At 58.7% G+C, this 18,871-nt stretch overlaps 1 protein-coding gene across 1 annotated transcript; it reads right to left on the bottom strand.

Moving 5' to 3' along the window:
* Positions 1–1,428: 1,428 nt before the first annotated feature.
* On the bottom strand, positions 1,429–18,017 carry LOC129133529 (Fc receptor-like protein 2). Its single transcript, XM_077191934.1, has 14 exons — positions 17,834–18,017; positions 17,330–17,600; positions 16,754–16,775; positions 5,470–5,551; positions 4,766–4,786; positions 4,447–4,677; positions 3,970–4,224; positions 3,591–3,869; positions 2,757–3,026; positions 2,371–2,667; positions 2,200–2,283; positions 1,796–1,817; positions 1,624–1,703; positions 1,429–1,538 (listed from the first exon to the last, which is right to left on the bottom strand). Exons 1-14 carry the CDS (start codon positions 18,015–18,017, stop codon positions 1,429–1,431), a joined length of 2,208 nt encoding a protein of 735 aa, XP_077048049.1.
* Positions 18,018–18,871: the final 854 nt, after the last annotated feature.

The raw sequence follows: 18,871 nt of genomic DNA, 5'->3' as shown, positions 1-18,871 counted from the left end.
CCTGCCCTCCTCATCTGAGTGAAAGGCTGAAGGTTTGCAGGAATTGTGGTGTAAAGCCACCAGAGGTGCTACTGTGGACCCGAGACCTGCCTGGGGTCAGGCTCTGCCTTCCTTCCATTCGAGATCATGGAGAGCGGTCGCAGGTGTTGTGCAGGGCGTGTGCCTGGCCCCGGGACACTGCTACGCTGCCAGTGGGCACTGGGATCCAACCTGCTGCCTTGGCGGCTTCTGCCCACTGCCGGTGGTGGTGCCGGGACCGATTGGTGGCCGTGAGTTTGCAGAAGGAGCGATTTCACCTCTTCCCTCCCACCCGAGGCCGCCATGGCCCCTGAGGGGATGGAGCTGGAGCGGGGCGGCCCCTGCTGGCCGGGAGTGCTCCCTGCAGCGCCCCCTGCTGGCCGCGGTTATAACTGCCACAAAAACCAACAGCGCTGAGCGGGAGGGAAAGTTCTGGGTTTCTGTTGTTGCTTCTCTTCTGGTTTATAAATTTCCTACTACAGAGCTATTATTCCTTTTCCAACACTTTTGCCTGGAAGCCCCATCATTTTTGAAACTAAAAAATGTTTTAGAGATGGGTCTTCTTTCCATTCTAGAAACATTCCCAATTTCCTTGGTAGATATTTCTCATTTAAATGAGATGTCAACTCTTGGGTTCCAGCCTGGATGGGAAAGACAGCCCAAGAGGAGACACAGTCAGTGACTTGGCTACCTTATGCTCTGCCCTTTAAAGCAGTTGGGCCACCAAGGGCCCTCTTCCCATGTGGCACTTCTGGTCACCTGGCCACTCCGGAGCTGGCTTTGGCAGAGCGTCACACTGTCCCAGTGCACCATGGCTGACAGACTGATAGACAGATGGGGCCCTGTCTCACCAAATGCCAGGCCTGACCCACCCCTGCCACATGGAGGTGTTCCAAAATGTCTCCAGACATCAAACTTCTGTCTCTGACAACCCACCCTGTGCCATGGCCGGATCCCGACTGCCCTGGAAAAGGAGGAGGCTCCGGGAACCCCACAGGGCTTTTGTGACATTCTTCTGTGAGGAGCACAGCAGAGGAGGGTTTGGGACAGGGGACAAGAGAATCCAGAGTCTCCTGAAGGCTGCTTTGGCCATCAGAGCAAGGAATGTCCAGGGCCCTGCCAGGTTCCTCTGGTGGAGGAAACCTTCTGGGGGAACTGTCTGGGGTTTGTTCCTTTTTGGTGGCTTGCCAAGGAAATCGTTCATTTTTTGCCCATATAGACTCTGCACCTTGTTGCTGTTGCTGTTGGTTTTATTGTCTCTCATTGCTGTTTCAGGAAATTCTTCTTCTCTCAGCCCTTTGGGATGTTTGTGCCCCCACGGGGAGCAGGAGGGGCAGTTTTTAGTGGCAGCACAGACACGAGTGGGTGCCCATGGGTGGGGACCCCCAGTGCCCCCAGTTCCCCCCAGTGTCACAGCACATTCCCGTAGATGTCACCGGGTTCCTGGGGTCGCCCCTGGAGTCCCCACAGCTCCGCGTAGGTCACCTGGGGATCCTGGAGGGTGGTGGCACGGGGGGACGCTGCGAGAGACACGGGCTGTGGGATCTGGGTGGGGTGACACTGGTGGGTGACGTGTCCCTCTGCGTGTGTCCCCCCCGTACTCACCCCCTGCCCTCTTGGTGACCACAACGTGGGTGTACAGCACCTCCCCCTCCTCTAGGGGGGCCGGGGGATCCAGGGGGACCCTGAGGAAATAGAGGGCATGTGTGGGGAGGGAATGGGCGGTCTTTGGAAGTTGAGGTAAAAGGGGAGAGTGTGGTTTGAGCCCCCCACTCACCTTTCCTGCTGCTTCCTGGCGGCTGCAGGGGAAAGAGAGGAGGAGTCACTGTGGGGTCCCAGGGCCCTGAACCCTCTTAGGAATCTTGTACCCCCACGGGACCCTCAATTCCCTTTAGGACCCCCAAGAATCCCTGAAGCCCACCGAAATTCATGCACCTCCCTGTGGCCCCAAACAAATCACCCTCAAGAACCCAAGGCCCAGCAGGGACAGAGACCCCCAAACAGCCCCAGGGCCCCTGAAGAACCCCCAGAATCCCTGCAGAACCCTCCAGCACCTCCCCAAACCCTACAGGACCCTCAGCCAAAGTCACAATTCGCGGTATGTGGGTTGTTCTCTATGGTTCCCCAATTCTGTTGGCCTCTACAGCTCGCTAGGTCCCCCAACCACCCATTGTCACCCACCCACACGGTGCCAGCAGCGACAGGTCACAATGACAGCCTTGAGGAGGACCAGGAAGGAAAGGGCCCCACCAACACCTGCAGCCACTGCAAGAAACAGAGGGGGACACATCAGGGTCACCCTGAACCCCAGGGGTCCTGCACTCCCTGGTGATCCCACCTGTGTGACCCCACCTGTGACCCAGGGTGAGCCAGGTGTCACCTCCAGGGCCAGGCTGAGTGCCTGGAACACGCGGTGCTCGTCCTGTCCCAGCTGGTTGGTGGCCACGCACTGGTAGGTGCCCGAATGTCCCACTTCAATGTCACTGAGCTCCAGGAGGGGACCCCGGGCCACCTCCTGCCCGTTGTGCAGCCAGGTGAAGGTGACAGGGGCAGAGCCCACCTGCACTGACCAGCTCAGGGTCACGTTGTCACCTGCGTGCACCTGGTGTGATTGGGGACTGGGAGTGATGGTGGCATTGGCCACAGGCACTGTGGGGACAGAGACAGGGCTGGCGCGTGGCAAGGTGGGAGGGGAGTGCTCTGGGTGGGCTCATCCCCAGCCAGAGGGTCCCGCTCACCCAGGACGGTGACATTCATGGGGTCACTCTCGGCCACGCTGTCCCCGTCACTGACCCGGCACCGGTATTGGCCGCTGTCATTGTCCCCAATGTGGCACAGCTCCAGGCGGGGGCCGGTGCCCAGCAGTGCCCCCGAGCCTTCCCGGTGCCAGGAGAAGGACAGGGGACCTGTTCTCATGGTCACTGAGCAGTTCAGCACCAGGCTGTCCCCCAGTGCCACCTGTCCCCCGGGAGGCTGCGCTGACAGGGGCACCCCTGAGGGCGGGACCCCTGCAGGAGAGGGGGACACCAGGGGACAGTGACGGACCCAGGGGGTTCAGAGAGGGGCAGGGGAACTCCAGTGATGGAGAGCGGGCGCAGAGATGGAGGGGGGGGTGTGCTTAGAAAGGAACCCTGAGGGATAATTGGGAGATCAGGGAGTGAACACCTGGAGAGGGAGGTGGGCAACACCAGGGCAGGTAGGGGGACCCAGGGAGGGGATGGTGTGACCTGGGGAATGTGTGGAGACCTCAGAGAGGGGTGATGGGACTCAGGGAGGGGTGAGGGGACCCAATATGGGATGGAGGGAAACACGAGCCAGGAATGGGGGGACCTGGGGAGGGACCCGGGGCAACAATGGCAGGACACGGAAACGGTGCCAGGGAAGGATGGGGGTACCCATGTAGGGGCTGGGGGACCTGGTGAGGGACCCAAGAAAGGATGGTGGGAGCCAGGGAGGGATCCGGGAAAGGTTGGGTAGCCCAGAGCAGGCATCAGGGAGGGCTGGGCGATGCCAGGCAGTGTGGGGGACCCAAGGAGGCTGTGGGGGCTCCCCGTGCCAATCCCCGCACTCACTGCGCACCGTGACGCGGAGCCGGGCGCTGCTCTTCCGCACAGCCCCACCCTGGGAGTGCACCTCACAGCCATAACTCCCCGAGTGGGAGACCCCCACGGCGGGCACCAGCAGCTGCGGGGACCCCTGTGGGCCCCCCACCACCTGCCCGTCCCGGTAGAACACGTGCAAGAGGGGGGCTCGGGGCCGCAGGGGGCTGGGGGTGCTGAGGCAGCTGAGAGTCAGGGGGGACCCCTCGGTGGGTGTGGGGGGACCCTCCAGCACCGGCACCGAGAAGAGCTCTGGGAAGGAGAGGGGACATGAGGACTGTGGCTCTGAATCCACTGGGAAGTGGCTTTGGGTTTGTCAAGATATTGGAGTTCCAGCCATGGGGGTGCTCACCCTGCACTGTCACTGTCACTGCTGCTGACCGGGACTGCCAGGACCCCACCAAGCCCTCACATCGGTAGCGGCCGCTGTGGTGCAGCTGCAGGGGGGACAGGGACAGCTCGGTTCCCCTGAGGGACCCCCCGAGATCCTTCTCCTCCCGGTAAAATCGCACCCTGCTGAGATGGTTTTCCTGCCGGCCCCGGCAGCGCAGTGTCACTGTGTCCCCCTCCAGCAGTGCCCGCTCTTGCACCTGCAGCACCAGTGGGTCTGTGGGACAGGAAGGACACATTTTACTGATGAGACCATTCTGAGGTGGGTGCCCATAGCACCAGGGACATGTGGGTGCTCTGGAGTGCACTGGGCTGCACTGGGATGTCCCTGTGTGCAGGGCAAAGGCTCTCGCCACAGGAGGGGTGTGAGGCCACCCATGGAGTGGAACCCACCCTGACCTCTCAGGGGCCACCCTGATCATTAAAGATCCACCCTCACCATCTAAGACTGTCACGGGGGGGCTGCGCTTGGTGCCGGGTCTGTCACATGTGTAAGTGCCACTCCTGGTGACACTGAGGCGGTCACGTCCCTGCTGCCCCCAGCGCTGCCCGTCCTTGTACCAGGTGGTGGCACTGGTGGCCCCCAAGCCCTGGCAGGTCAGTGTCACCCGGTCCCACCGCACCGCCGGCCTCCAGGGGGGCTCCACCAGGAGCTGGTTGGTCTGGGCACCTGCAGGTGACAGGGGACACCAGCCTGCCAGGGCCAGCGTGGGGCTGGGGACAGTGGGGTGGGGCCATGGCATCCCCTGAGGACTCACCAGCGAGGCCGAGGGTCTGGGCTGGAAGGGAGAAGGGACAGGGCTGGGTGGGGGTGGCACTGCAGGGAAGGAGGCACCAGGGTACAGGGTGTGGGGGCTGTCCCCAAAAACTGTCCCTGTTGGGACAGCAGTTCTTGTGGGAAAGTGTGTGTGGGTGGTCTCAAAAAGATTTGGAGAGGTAGGGGGACATGTCTGTGTCACAGCCACCCATGCACCACATCCGTGTGGCACAGACACCTTGGGAACAGGGACACTGAGGCCACCCTGGGCTGAGGCAGAACATGGGGACACTGTGGACACCCTGGGCACTGGGATCGAGGACACCACGGACACAGCTGATGATCCCACCCCCGTGATGCCATCCCCATGATCCCATCCCCATGGCCACATCCTCACCGCTCTTGTTCCCTTCTGTCCCTGCATCCCAGTTCCCTTGTCCCCATCCCCAGAGCTACCTGAGCCCAAAGGTCTCAGTCCCCACATTCCTGTGCCCACATCCCCATCCCCAAATCCCTGCCACCTGTTCTTGTCCCCAAAGCCACCCTACATCATTCGCAGTCCCAACAAGGTCTACTGTGGGTAACATGGACTGGCACTGCTGGCATTGGGGACCCCAGGGGACCCCACAGCCCCCTGTGCCCCCTCCCCATCCCTGGGGTGTCAGGCCCGTGCCCGGGGCACTCACCCCACAGGAGCAGTGCCACCTTCCCGGCCATCCCGGTGTCCCCAGCCATGTGCACTGGCTGTCACTCGCTGCTCTGGCCACCGCTCCCCTGGCTGGCGGCTCTTTGGATGAAGGGCAAGGAAGCGAGGTCACGTCCGTCCCCATGCGTAGGTGGCCCTTGGTGGGGGCAGGGTGGCCACAAGCTGGGCACAGGATGGGGATGAGGGTGGGTGGGACATGGTGGGAGATGTGGTTTGCAGGAGTGGGGGGCTTGGTGGGTGTAGGGAGCCAGGGATGGATGTCCAGGGGAATGTGGTTCCTGAGGAGGGGGAGTCATGGGTCTGGGGGTGTCCAGGGCTGGGGGACTCAGGGATGGGAGTCCCAGGTGAGCGTGGGCTCCAGGATTTGGGGTCATGAGATGGGGATGCTGGGGGAATGGGGGTCCCGTGGGAATGGCATTCCTGAGAGAACCAAGGTCATGGGGGAAGGGGGATTTCAGGGCATTGAATGAACAGGAGAGGGTTCCTAGGGAATGGGGTGCTCGGCCATGGACATCGTGGGTAATGTCAGTACTGGGATGAGGGTCCCAGAGATGAGGGGACATAAGGAATGGGGATCCCATGTTTAGATTCCCAGTGCAATGGGGGTGCCAGGGATGAGCAGCTGCTGGATAGGCACAGGAGTCTCAGCTCCTTCCCTGGGTGCCTCAGATTTTGGTGTGACCCAGAGCAAGCAAAGCCCCCCTGGGATGCTTGTTTCCTGTGCAGGCATCACATGGGGGTCCTGGGTAGCTCTGCCTCTGTGCCCTCCACTGTCCTTGATTTTTTTGTGTTTTTATTGCTTTTCTTTCCTTATTTTCCTCACTTTTGTGCCAGGTCCACTCTGCCCCTGTTCCTGGCTCAACAATCCCGGGGAGCACCTGAGCAGGGAATGGGTTGGGGGGACCCAGGGGAGGGGAAAATGGGGAGCAGGGGATGCAGGGAAGGGTAGGCAGGCTGGGGGGGATGGAATTGTTGGGCTGTGCCCCCTCAAAACTTTCACTTTCCTTTTCCTGGACAAGAAGGAAGAGGCCGTTTGTGCTGAGAGTCAGATGGGAAAGGGGGGGTTCTGTCCTGGGGTGGCACATCCAGAGGTTCCTGTCCTGGGGGGATCCTGTCCCAGGGGTGACACATCCTGGCATGGGGGGTCCTGTCCCAGGGGGTGGCAGTTCCAGAAATGTCCCTGCACATTCCTGGCCGGGTGCCTTTCCCAGGGGTGGCACATCCTGGGGACCCCTGTCAATGCAAGGCTGGGGCCCAGCCATGGCCCAGCCCCACTGCACAGGGATGGCCATTGCCCAGCCCTGCTCTGCCCAGCCCCAGGTGGCAGCCAGCACCTGAGGGTCCCCCCTGCCCCCTTGGCTTTGATTCTGGCAGCTTTAGAGCTGCTGCAGAGGTGAGAATTCTGTGGGTGGAAAAAGGCCCTGCCTGTGGTTTGCTCAGCCCTGCAAGAAGCACAAACCCCAAAGGAAGCCCAAGCAGTGGCTCTGTGAGTGCCTTTGATGGTTTTCAGAGCAGGGCTGGCTGGAAACCCCCACTGCAGGGCAGCTGTGGGGGAACCAGTCCGGAAATGCAGCAATTGATCATTTTGTCCCTTGCCCAAGGGACTGCGAAAACCACAAAACTACTGTAAAGACAAAAACAATCTGCTCAACAAACTGACTGGAACACTCCTTCTTGAAGAAAACCTGCAGACTTCTGGAACATCATGGAATTAATATTTGCGTTGGGCTCTTGCTGCCAAATAATAGGGAAAAGTGTGGAAATATTGAGCAGGGGCTGCACACGAGGGGCTGCGGAACAGGGGTGTCACAGAAGGAGCAGGCAGGGCCCAGGCAGAGGAATTCAGGGCAGGCTGGAGTGGATTTACCAGGGAATCAGACCCTGAGGCACACAGGGGCATTTCCACAGATTCCTGTGCACTGTCCCAAGCATGGACAGAGCTTCTCCCCTTCCTCCATGGGAAGTCAATCAAGTTTCAGGGTGGGAATGAGCAAAATGGGGAGAGTTCCTTAATATGGCCCAAGAAAAGTCTTCCTTAGGTGCTGGGTTGCTGCCCAGCAGGCAGGGAGCAATCCCATGGAACTGTTGGACACTCAGGGAGATTCCACCCTCTGTGTTATCCACAAGCAAACGCTGCTGTGGGATGCAGCAGGGGGTTGCTAAAGGGAACCAAAAAGTCTCATTTCACTGTGATTTGTTTGCGGTTTTATCGTGGTTTTATTTCCACTTATTTGTGTGTTAATTGTGTTTTGATTTCCTCTTGTTGGGAAAGCAATGATTAAAAGGATTCTATAAACCAGAGCATTTTATACCTTCATTTTTGAGGAGTTTGTTTTTTATTGGGAAAATAATGGTATAGGAAAAGATTTATGCCTTTTTTCTATGGCTGTATAATTTTGTCACACTCAGTTGGGCATCAAGTGTTTCCTGAGATTGCTAAGACAGGAAATTTGGGTGACAGGAAAAAGCCCAGGGATTTGTGGGGCAGAGACCCAGAGCCTCCCAGGACAAGCCTGGGGTGCCCCAGGATGGGGTCTGTGCTGGGTTCTGAGTCATCTCAAAATCTGAGACCAAAATATGACCCCAAAATTGTCCAAAGCAATTGGGCATCAGGGAATTCAACCAGCTTGATCCTGGGATTTACCATCATCAGGGCAAGGTCATAAAAGATGCCTCCTTAAGTTTGGGCACCCCAGAGGTCACAGGGCCCCACTGGGGACAGCGGGAATGCTCAAGGCCCACCCAGGACAGCGGACCCCAGGATGTGCCACCTCTGGGAAAGGAATCCCCAAGGATGTGGCAACCCCAGAACGAGGAGGAGCTCCCAGGGACAAGAGGCTGGGACAAGACCCGGGAGTCAGCACAGCAGAGCTGCCCTTTTCCCTAAAGGCTGGACCCCTCTGGATGTGCCCCCTGGACAGAATTCATGTCCTTGCCTCAGCACAAACCGCTGCAGGAAAGAGAAAGAGTTGGGGGGTCACAGAGAGAGAGCCCCATCCCCCACAGCCCTGAAACCACTGCCTGCACCCCCCAACCCCTTTTTTCCCTTCCTGGGATTCTCCCAGCTGTTCCCTGGGATGGTTCAGCCAGGAAATGTGGGGAGACAGGAAAAAGCCCAGGAGTGTGTGGGGCAGAGACACAGAACCTCCCAGGAGAGCCATGGGGTGCCCCAGGGTGGGGACTGTGCTGGGCTCTGAGTCACCCCAAAATCTGAGGCACCCCAGGAAGGAGCTGTGACCCCCGTGCCCACCCAGCCACTGCCCATCCATGGCACCCCCCATTCCCCTGGGAACCCAACCATGGGACCCCCATTGCCTTGGTCTCTCCTCCCTGGGGACCCTCATCCCAGGACTGACATTGCCCAGCCCCACCATTGCCTTGATCCCCTCCCATGGGCTGCTTCTTCCCCAGAACCCCTATTCCCGAGGGTCCCCTTTTTCCCCCATGCACCCCCAGCCCTGGCACCCACACACCATGACCCCAAATCCTTGGGGACCATGTTCCCACAGCACCCCCATCCCTGAATCCCACCAGGCATGGAAAGCCCAATTGCAGTGGACTCCCATTCTCCTGGACACCCATCCTTGGTTCCCCACATCCCCTGAGCCCCCCACTCCTGGCAATGGCATCCCCCACCATGTCCCCAGGCTGTCCCCACCCTGCCCACAGCCTGTCCCCATCTTGTGGCCACCCTGCCCCCACCAAGGGCCACCTACGCATGGGGACGGACGTGACCTCGCTTCCTTCCCCTTCATCCCAAGAGCCACCAGCCAGGGGAGCGGTGGCCAGAGCAGCGAGTGACAGCCAGTGCACATGGCTGGGGACACCGGGATGGCCGGGAAGGTGGCGCTGCTCCTGTGGGGTGAGTGCCCCGGGCACGGGCCTGACACCCTGGGGATAGGGAGGGGAGGGGGCACAGGGGGGCTGTGGGGTCCCTGTCCTCGAGACATCTGTGCCACAACAATGCCCCCACTGAGACGTTTTTCAGGGCCAGCCCCCACTGCCCCTTGCCCCCGTGCCTCTGACCGCACAGTGCCACCCCCACCCAGCCCTGTCCCTTCCTTTTCCTTTCCAGCCCAGACCCTCAGCCTCGCTGGTGAGTCCTCAGGGGATGCCATGGCCCCACCCCACTGTCCCCAGCCCCACACTGGCCCTGGCAGGCTGGTGTCCCCGGTCACCCACAGGTGCCCAGACCACCCAGATCCTGGTGAAGCCCCCCTGGACACCAGCAGTTCCATGGGACTGGGTGACCCTGACCTGCCAGGGCTCAGGATCCACCGGTGCCACCACCTGGTACAAGGACGGGCAGCGCTGGGGGCAGCAGGGACGCACCAATGTCACTGTCATCATGAAAGGCACCTACCAGTGTGACAGACCTGGCACTGGGCTCAGCCCCCCTGTGATTGTCTCAGAAGGTGAGGGGGGTTTGGCTGTCCCCAGCCTGGCACCCACGGGCACCCAAAGGGGTCTGGGTGGTCTCCGCTCCATGGGTCACCTCCTGTTTTACCAGAGCCCATCCCCTGTTCTGGGGACATCCCAGAGCGAGAGGACCCTGTTTGTGGAATTGATGACCTCTGGTGCACTGGGTGTGACTCAGTGAGGGTTCCGATGTCAGCGGGACCCTTGAGATCCCTGTGATGTGATGAATCCCCTCTGTCCCCCAGACTGGCTGGTGCTGCAGGTGCTGGCGCGGGAGCTGCTGGAGGGGGACACGGTGACACTGCGCTGCCGGGGCTGGTGGAATAGCACGGTCACCTCGGTGTCCTTCTACCAGGAGGGGAAGGAACTGGCGGTGTTCCCCAATGTCGCTGAGCTGTCCCTGTCCCCTCTGCAGCTGAGCCACAGTGGCCACTACAGCTGCAGGGGCAAGGTGGGATCCTGGGGGTGGAGGGAGTCACCACCAGTGACAGTGACAGTGCACGGTGAGCACCACAAAGTCCCCACCCCGACACCCCCACAGCTCCTCCCCAGGGACTCGGGGCCGAAATTCCCTCTCCCCTCTCCTTCCCAGAGCTCTTCTCGGTGCCAGTGCTGGAGGGTCCCCCAGAGCCCACCCTGGGGTCCCCCCTGACTCTCAGCTTCCTCAGCACCCCCAGCCCCCTGCGGCCCCGAGCCCCCCTCCTGCACGTGTTCTACCGGGATGGGAAGATGGTGGGAGACCCGCAGGGGTCCCCACAGCTGCTGCTGCCCGCCCTGGGGGTCTCCCACTCGGGGAATTACAGCTGCCAGCTGCACCCTGAGGGGGGGTGGGGTTGGGGAAAAGCAGCACCAGGCTCCATGTCATGGTGCACAGGGAGTGCGGGATGGGCACAGGGAGCCCCACAGACACCTTGGGTCCCCTGATTGGCCATCTCCAAGTCCCAAACAGAAATTTCCTTGGTCCTTCTATTACTTCCCTTGTGCCCACACCCTTCTGTGTTATGACCCCATTCCTGACATCCCCCATCACACCCATCCCCCATCCCTGTCCCCCCACACCGGCTGCCAGCCCCTCCCTGTGCCCTCAGCCCTGTCTCTGTGCCCGCAGTGCCCGGGGCCAATTCCACCATCACCCCCTGTGCCCTGGACGTGACACCGCAGGACACAGGGACACACAGGGACACAGGTGGGGTCCCACAGGGTAACCAGGGAGTGCAGGACCCCTGGGGTCATGGGTGACCCTGATGTGTCCCCCTCTGTTTCTTGCAGTGGCTGCAGGGGTCTGTGGGGCCCTTTTGTTCCTGCTCCTGCTCGTGGGTGTCATTGTGGCCTGGAACTGGTGGCACCGTGTGGGTGGGTGACAATGGGGGGACAGGGGTCCCAGGGGACTGTAGAGGCCCCATAATTGGGGAACGAGATTGTGGCATTCACAATCCCAGAGTTGTGACATTGGCTGGGGGTGCTGTAGAGCTTGGGAAGGTGCAGGAGGGTTGTTCAGGGATGCTGGGGGTTCTTTCAGGGGCCCTGGGGGTGTTTGGGGGGTCTCTGTCCCTCCTGGGCTTTTGGTAATTAAGGCTGAGTTGATTCGGGGCACTGAGGATGTTCATGAATTCTGGGGGGCTCCAGGGATGCATGGGGGTCCTGTTGAAGATTGAGGGTCCCATGGGAGTTCAGGAATCCTGAGAGCAGTCAGGGCCCTGGGGACCCCACAGTCACCCCTCCCCTCTTTCCTCTGCAGCTGCCAGGAAGCACCAGGAAAGGTGGGTGCAGGCTCCAGCCATGATACACCTTTTACCCAAACCCCCAGCACCTCCCATCCCCTTCCACACACCCCCTTATTCCCACAGGGCCCCCCAGGACCCCCTGGCACCCCCACTGGAGGATCCTCAGGCCATGTACATGGAGCTGCAAAGGCAACCGTGGGAGCCCAGTGACATCTATGACAATCTACACCAAAAGTTGTGATGCTCTGGGAAGCGGGAGGCACTGGGTGACACTGGGGGTGCTCCCTCTGTGGCTCCTGTGGTTGCCCATCCTTCCAAGGGAGGTGGTCATGGGTCAGGGTGAGGCTACAAAGGGCACCCTCTGCTCCCCATTTCCTCTCCCACTACCCCCAAGGGCTCCCCCATCCCTTTGCTCATACCTGCAGGGGCTCCCCAGCCCCATCCAAGTGCCCAAGTACCCTCAGGGACTGCCCCATTCTCTCCCCACTGTGCTTGCAGTACACCCAGGGCTTCCCCATTCCCCCTCCCACTACCCCTGTCCCATCCCACTGTAAAAGGGGGAGTCAGGGAGGATTCTTGCTGGAAGGTTTCTCGGATGAAAATGAAGCACAAACACGGCAATATTATATCTGAGAACTGTTTATTGGTAAAGGAGGGTAAGGGTTCTTACCAAAGGGGCAGAGAAGGCAGTAGAAAGGGAAAAGGACAGAGAGAGAAAAGAAGACAGGGACAGCGTTACCGCAAGAAGCCCGGGCGCTCTGTGGGCATCAGCTCGGCAGATGGAGTGTGTGTGCTGCAAGCCAGGGCGAGCCCACATGGCTTTTGTGAGTGGCTGGGCGTGATTTCCAAGGACGGTGTTATAAGTTGCGGTGAGGAACCAACCACCGACAAGTGAGTCCAAATAAATTGTAATTTATTAATTGATAGAGCAAGAGATAATAGGCAAATTACAGCGCTGGGTGCAGCCAAGAAAAGGCTTGCACCCAGCCAGGAGTGCTGGGTGTAGCCGAGGAGTCACCGCTCCACCATCAGCCCACGCCACTTGGCAGTTCAGTCCTCCTTTTTATCTGTTGTTGTTGGGTGGCCTTCCGGTGTTCTCTGCGTCTGCGCCGATAGTTGCTAGGGGGTCTTATTCTACCTTCTGGTGGTCGCCTGGACAAAGGCTCCCGTCCTCTTCCTCAAGGTCTCACAATAGCCTTTACCATATATAGGCACATATCTACATATAGTTACACATTTGCTTAGTTAGCCTTTCAACATAATAGCTTCTGACAGTTTGTGGTTTAAGCCTTATGACAGTTATTTTAGCCCGTTATATTAGCCCGTTATATTCATCTTGCAACATATTAGTTGGTCACATCTATTCTTGCGGGTTTTCTACTATTGGCTTTTCCCCCTTCTATAGTTTTGATGAACAAACTAAGACATTAACTCATTACAGACGGCACCTGCGTGTCTCTGGCATTGCGAGCGATGGCTGCAGGGGCTGCTGTGGGCTGGCTGTGGGCTGGTGCTGGGCACCGGTGGCTCTGGGCTGGCTGCCGCGGGCTGGGGCTGCCGTGGGCAGGTGCAGCAGGCTCGGGGCTGTGGGCAGCGTGGGAAACGCGGCAGAGGCGGCGGTGGGTGCAGGCAGCATCCGCTCCATCGGGGAAGCAATGAAGGAACGTCCAGGAGGAGCAGGAATGAGCTGCCTCGGGGAAGCAGCGAAGCAGGGAAGAACGGGTGCGGACAGGGAAGAAGGACCACCGGGAGGAAAAGGTGAGGAGGGGGAGTATCGGTGATATTTTAGTCTGACAACTGGGAGGAATGATGCATCTGACTCCATCTTTTCAGAAGGCTAATTATTTACTTTATTATACTCTATTATTCTATGCCATATTACATTACATCTAAACTGAATCTGCCAAGCACTCAACTGCACTCCACTGCACACAATCTCATGACTGTCAGCCAACAGTCCCCACACACACACACCTGGATTCAATTGGTCAGTGAATCAAAACACTCACACCAGAATCCAATTACCAATTCCCTTCAGGTAAACAATCTTCCACAATGCATTCCACTTGTGAAAAACACAGGAGCAGTAACTGAGATAAGAACTCTTTGGATCATTCTTTGATTCTCTCACTGCTTCTCCCAGGTTCAGAGAATGTCAATCCCACAGGGGAGGAGAGCCAAGTGGACCCTCCAAGCAAGCCCCTGATCCCTCCAAGAAACCCAAAGCAAAAGGCTCCTGTTGTGTCACAGTTTGTTGCTTTGATTTGCAAAGGCTCCTCCCAAAGCTGGATTTCCCGGGCATTTTTTCACAGATATTTTTCCCGGGCATCTGCCCCACCAGCCAGTGGGGGTCACTCACAGCCAGATCACTGAAGCTTTCTCTCCCCTGATTCCCTGTTGTGTGAAGCCTCGCCAGGGACAGGGTTCCCAGCATGTGGACAACCACAGAGTAATTATTCAGTCATGTGTAGCATATGTTAAGACATAAATCAAATTGAGATTTGTTCCTCTTAACCCGAGTGTGCTTAGTGGCTCTGCAATCCCCCTCCCAGTGCTCCCACTGAGGTGGCTTACTGGTGCCCGTCCCAGTTCCAAAGGGGTGCAGGACCTGGTTCCCTGCTCCTGAGACAAAAATGCAACTATTTTGTTAAACAGGCAGAAATGGTGTTTCTTTGTTCTGCACTGTCAAGGCAGCTGAACAAGGTGGGAACCTCCATTGGAATGGAAAATACAACCCCCATCACTCTGAATTATTGTAACATTGAAATTACGGGGATTTTAGGCAAAGATGTGGGAACAGGAATAAGAGTTCTTTAATAATATGTACTGTGAGAAACAAGTTAATGGAAGTTGACCTTTGCTGGCTATGATATGAATTGATATTACATTATTGATGATATTGTTGATTAAATATTGTGATGTTGTTAGTGTTGGGACAGTGATGTGTATTGTGGAGTGGCTGATGTTGTTGGGGTGTCCATTTAAGACTCGGGCCCAGCCGGGGCCCAGCCATGGCCCAGCCCCACTGCACAGGGATGGCCATTGCCCAGCCCTGCTCTGCCCAGCACCAGGTGGCAGCCAGAACATGAGGATCTCCCCTGCCCCCTTGGCTTTGATTCTGGCAGCTTTAGAGTTGCTGCAGAGGTGAGAATTCTATGAGGGAGAAGGCCTGCCTGTGGTTTGCTCAGCCCTGCAAGAAGCACAAAGCCCAAAGGGAGCCCAAGCAGTGGCTCTGTGAGGGCCTTTGATGGTTTTCAGAGCAGGGCTGGCTCTAAACTGCCCCTGCAGGGGTAGCTGAGAGGGAATCAATCCAGAAATGCAGCAAGTGATCATTTTGTCCCTCTCAACAAGGGACTGGGGGAGCCCCAGAACTAGTGCAAAGACAACAACTCTCTGCTTAACAAGCTGAAGTGGGCCTTCATTTTGAACAAAACCTGCGGCCTTCTGAAACCTCATAGAAAGAATGTTTGGCCTCAGGCTGTGGTCATCAGATAAGAGAGAAAAGTGTGAAAATATCGAGCAGGAGCTCTGGCCATTGTGGGGAGTGACCCTGTCTGGATTCCAGGTGTCCCCAAAGCTGCTCCATCCCTGCCCTCCTCACGTGTGTGAAAGGCTGAGGGTTTGCAGGAATTGTGGTGTAAAGCCACCAGAGGTGCTGCTGTGGACCCGAGACCTGCCTGGGGTCAGGCTCTGCCTTCCTTCCATTCGGGATCATGGAGAGCAGTCGCGGGTGTTTCACAGGGCGTGTGCCTGGCCCCGGGACACTGCTACGCTGCCAGTGGGCACTGGGATCCAACCTGCTGCCTTGGCGGCTTCTGCCCACTGCCTGTGGTGGTGCTGGGACCGATTGGTGGCCGTGAGTTTGCAAAAGGAGCGATTTGCCCTCCTGCCTCCCGCCCGAGGCTGCCATGGCCCCTGAGGGGATGGAGCTGGAGCGGGGCGCCCCCTGCTGGCCGGGAGTGCTCCCTGCAGCGCCCCCTGCTGGCCACGGTTATAACTGCCACAAAAACCAACCGCGCTGAGCAGGAGGGAAAGTTCTGGGCTTGTGTTGTTTTCTTCTGTTCTGCTTTATAAATTTCCCGGTATAGAGCTATTATTTCTTTTCCCACATTTTGGCCTGCAAGCCTCATCATTTTTCAAATTTAAAAAATTTTAGACATGGGTCTTCTTTCCATTCTGAGAAAATTCCCTCTTTCCTTGACAGAGATTTGTCATTTAAATGAAAGCCTTGACCCACCCCTGCCAAACACAGCTGTTCCAAAATGTCTCCATTCATCAAATTTTCCTGTCTCTGACAACCTGCTCTGTACCATGGCTTGATCCCAACTACCCTGGCAATAGGGGAGACTCCAGAACGCCCCTTGGGCCTTTGTGAGATCATCATGAGGGGAACACAGCAGAGGAGAGGTTAGGGACAGGGAACAAGAGAATCCAGAGCCTCCTGAAGGCTGCTTTGGCCACCAGAGCAAGGAAGGTCCAGGGCCCTACCAGTTCCTCTGGTGGAGAAACATGCTGAGGGAAACATCTGGGGTTTGTTCCTCGGTGTGGCTTTCCCGGGAAATCGGTCCACGCGTGACCATTTGGACTCTCAACCTTGTTGTGGTTTCTGTTGGTTTCATTCTCTCTTGTTGCTGTTTCAGGAAATTGTTCTTCTCTCAGCTCTTTGGCATCTTTGTGCCCCTACGGGGAGGGATTGGGGCAGTTTTTAGTGGCAGCACAGACACGAGTGGGTGCCCATGGGTGGGGACCCCCAGTGCCCCCAGTTCCCCCCAGTGTCACAGCACATTCCCATAGATGTCACCGGGTTCCTGCGGTCGCCCCTGGGGTCCCGGCAGCTCCGCGTTGGTCACCTGGGCATCCTGGAGGGTGGTGGCACGGGGGAACGCTGCAAGAGACACAGGCTGTGGGATCTGGGTGGGGTGACACTGGTGGGTGACGTGTCCCTCTGCGTGTGTCCCCCCCGTACTCACCCCCTGCCCTCTTGGTGACCACGACGTGGGTGTACAGCACCTCTCCCTCCTCTGGGGGGGCTGGGGGATCCGGGGGGGCCCTGAGGGAATAAAGGGGATGTGGGGGAGGGAATGGGAGGTCTTGGGGGTTGTGGTAAAAGGGGAGAGTGTGGTTTGAGACCCCCACTCACCTTTCTTGCTGCTTCCTGGCAGCTTCAAAGCAAAGAGGGGAGGGGTGACTGTGGGGGTTCCCCCGGCTCTGACCCCTCTCATGATTGCTGAACCCCCACAGGACCCTCAATTTTTCTCAGGACCCCCAAACATCTCTGGAGCTCCCAGAATTCATGAACCTCCCCAGTGCCCCCTACCAACTCAGCCTCAATATCCGAAGCCCAGCAGGGAGAGAGACCCCTCCAATTACCCCCAGGGCCCCTGAAAGAACCCCCAACATCCCCGCAGGACCCTCCAGCAGCTCCCCAAACCCCATCAGCACCCCCAGCAAAAGTCACAAATATGGGGCTGTGCGTGCTGCCCTATTGCTCCCCAAATTTGGGGGTCTCTACAAATCCCTAGGACCCCTGTCCCCCCATTGTCACCCACCCAGGTGGTGCCACGGGCGCCAGGCTACAATGACACCCACGAGCAGGAGCAGGAACAAAAGGGCCCCACCAACCCTTGTGGCCACTGCAAGTAACAGAAGGGGACACATCAGGGTTATCCTGAACCCTGGGTGTCCTGCACTCCCTGATGACCCCGTGTGACCCCACCTTTGTTGCAGTGTCACAGCCACAACCAGCTCAGTGCTGGGTGCCTGGAACACGCACTGCAGGTCCAGCTGGTTGGTGGCCACACACCGGTAGGTGCCCAAATGTCCCACATCGATGTCTCCAAGCTCCAGGAGGGGACCCCGGGCCACCTCCTGCCCGTTGTGCAACCAGGTGAAGGTGAGAGGGGATAAGCCCACCTGCACCGAGCAGCGCAGGGTCACCGTGTCCCCCTCCAGCAGCGCCTGCGTAGGCACCTGCAGCACCAGCCCGTCTGGGGGACAGAGGGATCCTGTCACATCCCATGGCACCAAGACCTCCCCACTGGGTCACACCCAGTGCATCCAGGGTTCCCGATGCCAACACTGGGATCCCCCCGGTCTGGGATGATCTGGGATGTCCCCAGAGCAGGGGATGGGCTCTGGTCACACCAGGAGGTGACCCATGGCGCGGAGCCCACCCAGAGCCCTTGGGGTCCCCGTGGGTGCCAACCCAAACCTCCCTCACCATTTAAGATAGTCACAGGGGGGCTGAACCTGGTGCCGGGTTTGTCACACTCACAGGTGCCACTCTCAGTGAAAGTGAAATGGTCAGGTCCCTGCTGCCCGCAGCGCTGCCCGTCCTTGTACCAGGTCGTGGCACCGGCGGTCGCTGAGCCCTGGCAGGTCAGTGTCACCCAGTCCCACAGCATCACAGGTCTCCAAGGGGGCTCCACCAGGAGCTGGTTGGTCTGGGCACCTGTGGGTGACAGGAGACACCAGCCTGCCAGGGCCAGTGTGGGGCTAGGGACAGCAGGGTGGGGCCATGGCATCCCCCTGTGGACTCACCAGCGAGGCCGAGGGTCTGGGCTGGAAGGGAGAAGGGACAGGGCTGGGTGAGGGTGGCACTGCAGGGACAGAGGCACATGGGTCACGGGGTGTGGGGGCTGTCCCCAAAGTGTCCCCATGGGGACAACAGTGAGAAAGTGCGTGGAGGTGGCCCCCAAAAGATTTGGCAAATCAGGGGGAGATTTCTGTGTCACAGCCACCTGTGCACCACATCTGTGTGGCACAGATACCTTGGGAACAGGAACTCGTCCCCTTCTGTCCCTGCATCCCAGTTCCCTTGTCCCCCACCCCACCACCACAGCTACCGGAGCCCAAAGGTGCCAGTCCCCACATTCCTGTCCCCAAATCCCCATCCCCAAATTCCTGCCCCCTGTTCCTGTCCCCAAAGTCACCCTACATCCCCAGTCCTACCAATGTCCACTGTGGCTAACACAGACTGGCACTGCCGGCACTTGGGACCTCAGGGGACTCTGCAGCCCCCCTTTGCTCCCTCCCCTCCTCATCCCCAGGCTTTCAGGCCCATGCCCAGGGCACTCATCCCACAGGAGCAGCACCACCTTCATGGCCATCCCGGTGTTGCCAGCCATGTGGACTGGTGTGCGAGTCTGTCTGAAATATCCCTCATCTGCCTCACGATCATCACTGGGAGACCACTGAAGAAAAGACCCCCCTGTCTAGCCCTGTAGGAGAAAGTCATATGCCAGCCAGGCCACGAGAC

Source organism: Agelaius phoeniceus, chromosome 31 (assembly GCF_051311805.1).
Source record: "Agelaius phoeniceus isolate bAgePho1 chromosome 31, bAgePho1.hap1, whole genome shotgun sequence".
In the NCBI taxonomy this organism is placed as follows: domain Eukaryota; kingdom Metazoa; phylum Chordata; class Aves; order Passeriformes; family Icteridae; genus Agelaius; species Agelaius phoeniceus.
This window is presented reverse-complemented; position numbering and strand designations above follow the sequence as displayed.

What these genes read in the sequence shown, in the direction of transcription:
- LOC129133529 (XM_077191934.1), bottom strand. Translation starts at nt 18,017, where the DNA reads ATGCTGTGGGACTGGGTGACACTGACCTGCCAGGGCTCAGCGACCGCC. An exon ending in ACACCGGGATGGCCGGGAAG is followed by an intron (nt 4,787 to 5,469) that starts GTGGCACTGCTC and finishes TCTCCCTTCCAG; the next exon opens with CCCAGACCCTCGGCCTCGCT. An exon ending in CCCCGTGACAGTCTTAGATG is followed by an intron (nt 4,225 to 4,446) that starts GTGAGGGTGGAT and finishes CCTGTCCCACAG; the next exon opens with ACCCACTGGTGCTGCAGGTG.